Source organism: Chaetura pelagica, unplaced genomic scaffold (assembly GCF_000747805.2).
Source record: "Chaetura pelagica isolate M959 unplaced genomic scaffold, ChaPel_1.0 scaffold159, whole genome shotgun sequence".
NCBI lineage: Eukaryota > Metazoa > Chordata > Aves > Apodiformes > Apodidae > Chaetura > Chaetura pelagica.
In genome coordinates this window covers 3,543,311-3,548,528 of record NW_009954555.1, presented here as the reverse complement: position 1 = coordinate 3,548,528, position 5,218 = coordinate 3,543,311, and the positions used below count along the sequence as shown (strand labels likewise).

Here is a 5,218-nt window from a genome sequence, read left to right as displayed (position 1 = left end):
ACAGGCCTGGGAAAAAAAACACAAGGCACAAAAGACGAGGTAAGTCAGAGATTCTGGAGTGCCCGAATCTTCAGGCTGCAGCTGCTTGGAGACAAGGCCCAGGTTTGGTTACTGCAGGACACCAGCCATTCCTGGAGCATGATGATGGGAAAGGTTTTCACTTCTCATTCCTTGGCTTTACCTCTGAACTCAGTCAGACTGAACTTTCCCCACCCCCCTTTTCCATCCTGCCCAGTAACATCACAATTAAGAAAGGACCCTAACATCTAGAGCCAGGAGTGGCTGCTTAAACAGATCAAGACCTGCTGGCTCAAGAATGTCCTATCAGAGCAGCCCAGCTGCCTCCCCAGGCTCCCTGCCTGGTCCTCTGGTGTTCCATGGAAGGATGAGCCCCAATATCTGGGGATGTGTCCCCCAGATGCCAGGTCAGAACCCTTGTTTGTCTGCTCCTTTTCAGAGGGGCAAGAATCTCCCTGTTACTTCCACCAATGAACCTGCCAGTTTGTAAAACCTCTCTGGAGAGAAACAGATGACTGGTTTGCTGCTCACCCTCTCTGAACAAGCCCCATCCAGCCTCTCTGACAGTACCTGCAGGGTGTAGGAGTTGTTGTAGAGGAGCTTGACATTCACATCATCACCATTAGTTGTGCATCTCCCATAACTGCCTCCCAGGCGATTCACCTCGTCCTGTGGACACAGAGAAGAGGCCTGAGTGATGAGGAGCTTCAGTGGGACCATCATCACCATCCAAACCCAGCTGGAAGGAGCAGCATGTAAAGGACAGGAAGGGCAACAATGCAGGGGAGCAGCCAGGCTCTGCCTTGCTAGTAAAACACACAGAGTAACAGCAAAGGTAAGAGTGCAGGTGGGCAGGCACTGGGCTTCAGCTGACAAGCAGAAACTCCTCAAAATAACACTAAATCCCTCCTGGTTGTTGGTTCTCAACCCAATACACACACATGCAGCCCCTGTGTAGAGCTGGAATGAGATGTAGGAGCTGTAAGAGCCTCATTGTCAGCCAAATCAGGCCCCCTTGTTATGAAGACCAAAAGGCCATTTGCACCTTTGGAATCCTTTTGTTTTACCCAGAGAGAGAACCTGAGCACAGGGAAGAGAGAAAAGGAGCTTGAATCAATGGAGAGGCACAGGCAGGAGAGGAAGAGGAGCCCTGCAGGTGTGAGTCAGGCAGTGCTCAGCTCCTCACAACTTTCTGCAACCAGAAGGAGAAGGAGCAAAGGCTCCTGAGCACATGGCCAACCTGCTGGATGCCTATGGTGGTTGCAATGCCTGGTCTGATGTCAAAGCCTTCATGCTCCAGGAATGGGGTCTGGTTGTGGTTGTGTATCATCACTTTCACCCCTGCTACTGTGGACAGGAGTGGGATGTGATCCTTCTGCTCTGCTCTCAGGATAAGGGAAAGGCCTGGAAACCAAAGGAAAGGGAAGCATGTCAGCACTTATTTTGGGCCAAAAGAGGAACAACACCACATCCTGAATTCTCAGCACTGATCAGGTTGCTGGCTTAGCTGACAGGAGAGCCACTCCTTTTCCTTAGAGGTGAGTGGTCAGGCAGCAATTGCACCAGCCTATTCCAAACCTGTGATAATATCCTGCTAGAGAACTCAGAAGCTGTTGCAGACCTGTGGCTGGGGGAGCAAGGAAACACAGTCTGTCATTTGTATCACCAGGCTAGAAGAGAGGGCTGCATGTCAGGGAGCCATGTATAGAAAACATTTCATCCACAGCCAGATTTAGCCCCTCTTCCCACCCCTGCCAGACCACATACCATAAGGGATCCCTGGCTTTGTAGCTGTCCAGAAAGGGTCTGTCCCCTTGCTGTTAAAGGTATAGCAGCTTCCAAAGACTGGGTGGTGAAAGTGGACATAGTCACTGAAAGCAAGAGAGATTTGGACAGGTTTTAATGATGAGTGAAACACCAGTTCTCTGCCCTCAGCAGGAGAACCAGATTCTCTCTGTGTTTTCTTAAAAATTGCACCACTTATTATGATCATGCTGAACTTCCCAGTCAGCCTCCACACCCCACCAGTCTCTAGGGAGCTCTTAAGAAGAGCTGGATGAACACAGGAGTTGTGCTGAAATCTCAAGGAATATCTCCAGAAGTAACACACCTGGGTCTGCAGGGCTCCCCATCATACTGACAGGAGTAGACCATGTCTTCTATTTGCTCCTCATGATCAGAAATGTTGATTATAACTGGTAGCTGGGACATGATGTTCATGTAGTGAAACCTGTACCATTCCAGAATTGCACCCATCCCAGATGAGTAGGTCTTGTAGAAGCAATTCCCACCCGTGGCATTGCACTGGAAGGAAAGAGAGGGAACCATAGAGCAAGGCAGGACATGCCAGCTGAAGGGCAAGAGAGACCAGGGGTGATGGCAGAACTGGATACAGGGACTAGGGGAACCTCTGTTTTGGCAGGAAGTGAAGTCTCTGACCATTGTAGTTATCACAGAATGGCCAAGGTTGGAAGGAAACCTCTGGAGGTTGCTCTGTGCTAAGCACCTTCTCAGGGGAATGAGTGTGGGGAGAAGAGGCAGGAAAGAGGAGAGAAGCAAACTCAGGTACCCTGGGAAAAGAAAGGATGGGGCTGGTGGGAATTCTCTGCAATCCATGAATCATGAACCAAGGCCTGAGATACTTTCTCTGTTCTTACTCAGGCGTGAGGTGAACACCCACAGACACTGGTGAAAGGGTGAAGGACTTCAGGAGAGGGCAGGATGATAATAACCAGGCCAAAATTGCTTAGCCTTTAAGCCACCTCAATGTCTCACAGCTTCTGCTCTTGGATCTACACTAATCCTGGCTTTCATATGAAGAATCTGAAGCGTTTGCTTTCTTCTCCAAGGTCACAGATACACATTTATTATACTAGTCCTCTTGATTTTGAACATCTTTCCCATCACCTGCAGCATTTCCAGTGCCCCCAGAGTCACAGTTGAGATGTTTTGTATATTTTAAGAAAGGGGTACAGTGATTCCCACAGCCTGCTGCCACCCTTCCCTGATGAATTTGTCACTGTCACAGGTGGGTAGGCTGTGGGACATCATTGATGTTGCTGTTCTTTCACTTCACAAGAATCCTGGCAACCAGAATCAAGTGTTAGAGGCAAGGATGGACCCCTCAAACACCCTCCAGCTGCCATGCACTGCTGTGCCTTAACAACCCTGAGCAGCCTCACCTGGGGTCTCCACCCACACCCCTCACCCACAGCCCAGGAGCTCATTTAAGCCTCAGCCCAGAACCCCCAGCTCTTGAGGCTGTGCTGGAGGGCTGCTCCTGTCTTCAGTTTCCTTGAGGACCCTGCTGACCTGCCTCATTGCCATGAACTCATCTGATGAGCTGGACTCTTGGTTGGACCTGGCCCACCACCTGTGAGCTTCTCCTGCTCAGGTACTGTGGGGTGTGTCCCTTTCCTGCTGGTAGGGTCCCCCTTATTCCCTCTCCCTTGGGGAGCAGCAGCCCTCACTGCTTGTGCCTTTAGCCAGGTAAACATCTCAGAGAGGACAAGGTGCTTACCAGCCTAAAGCCCACACTGGAAGGCCTCTTCCCTGGCATGTCTTTGTGGTCAGGCATTCTCAAGAGTGAGAAGTTTTGGCTCAGCTTGAAGGTGGATCTGCTGAGGTTTCCCATGCTTCTCAAGTCTTTGACATGGACATTTTTCAAATGGGTGTGGAACAAGCTGGCAGATGTGTTGATGCCATACAGGAAAGCAATGGATTCCTCTGCCATGCGGTCCAGCTGCACCAAATGCTCACTCACCAGCTCAAACCTGCAGGGAACAGAAATGTTTCCTGTTTGGGAGCAGCCATGTTTCTGTTGGACAAAAAGTACTTTTTTTTTCTGTACCCTCCTGGTCTTTGCAGCCCTTGATGTCTGTGTAAGAAAAGCCAGCAGTGGTGGTGCTCTGCTTGGCACACCTCACCTCCATCAATGAGTTTACTAGCAGCTCCAGGAGCTGAATTTCCAGTTGCTGGATCTTCCACTGAAAACCTCAGAACTTGTAGCCACACAGCATCAGCTGCACAAGCTCCTGTCAGCCAATTAGTTAATTATTCTGAGGAAATAACATAATTCCTTCACTATGTAATCTGAAACTTCTTGATAACGTGCCCCTTTTGTGTGAGCCTTGTCAGGCCAGCAGAGCCACATGGGCTTCCACAGAGCTGACAAGGTTTCCTTGGAGTCACTCTGCTGCATGAAAAGCCAAGCAGGACCAGCTCTGGGATGCACCACCCTGGAGATGGGTGGTTTAGTTAGGAATGACTGCACATAGCAGCTGGGTTTTTCTCTGGGAAAGACTATTTTTATCAGAGCACAAAACCAGTTACCAGCTGGAAGCAAGACAGGAGGTAGAGTTCCCTCTCCCCTGACTCAGTGCATGAAGCAAACTGCTGCACAATTCCCAACAAGATCTTATCTGAAAACAAATTTGGAAATGACAATAGTCCCTTCCCCTTCCCTTCTCTGTGACTAGCCTCCCTCTACCTTCAGCCTCCTCCAGGCTGCAGCCATGAGGTTGCTGAGCCTTCCTGAGCCCTGGTGACTGTAGCAACAGCCCAGGGGACAGCACAGGTTACCTGTAGGGGTCTAGGTTGCAGATGGTGATGGCTGGGAACATCTTGGGCTCCGAATGCATTGACATGGTGAGGACAACAGGGTAGGCCCAGTACTGGCTGAACATCAGTGCAAACTGCCAGTACAACATGCCAAAGCTGGCCAGTAAAAGCAGTGTCCAGAAAGCTGTTTTCATCCTGTTGCTGTCTGAGCACACCAGGCGGATGGTGCCGTGGATGGTTGTGTTCTTGCAGAAGAACTCAAACATGTCCTTGAAGGAATCATAAAACTCAATCAAGCCTTCTTTCTTCTCTTCTTCTTCTCTTGCCACTTCCTGTTCCATCCTCTAAGCCTGTTTCTGTTCAATAGAAAAAATAGAAGCATTTTTATTAACTTGTTAGCAAGGCCATGGCTGATCTGTGGACTCTCTTATATTGGGTGTTGGGGGGGTTGTTATTAGCAAAAGCTGAAACTAACTGTTCTCTGACACTCATCTCTCCTCCTGGACACCAGGAAGGAGCAAAGAGGTCAAATGTTGTGTATGCTGATGCCAAGGTGAGGATTCTATCACCCTGTGACTTCTCTGTTAGGCTGCAAAGTTCAAGTGAGTAATCAGGTGGTGAGAAGTCTGCAGCCAAAGGG

The 5,218-nt window shown here is 49.7% G+C and overlaps 1 protein-coding gene across 1 annotated transcript in view; it reads right to left on the bottom strand.

The window, feature by feature from the left end:
- The window catches only part of SCNN1D (sodium channel, non-voltage-gated 1, delta subunit), a 7,904-nt gene extending 2,985 nt beyond the window's left edge, over positions 1-4,919 (bottom strand). The window contains 7 exon segments of the mRNA XM_010005266.1: positions 1-6; positions 589-687; positions 1,259-1,422; positions 1,786-1,889; positions 2,129-2,322; positions 3,539-3,791; positions 4,600-4,919. The exon segment at positions 1-6 is cut by the window's left edge and continues 100 nt beyond it. Of these exon segments, the coding sequence (XP_010003568.1) occupies positions 1-6; positions 589-687; positions 1,259-1,422; positions 1,786-1,889; positions 2,129-2,322; positions 3,539-3,791; positions 4,600-4,919 (1,140 nt within the window).
- Positions 4,920-5,218: the final 299 nt, after the last annotated feature.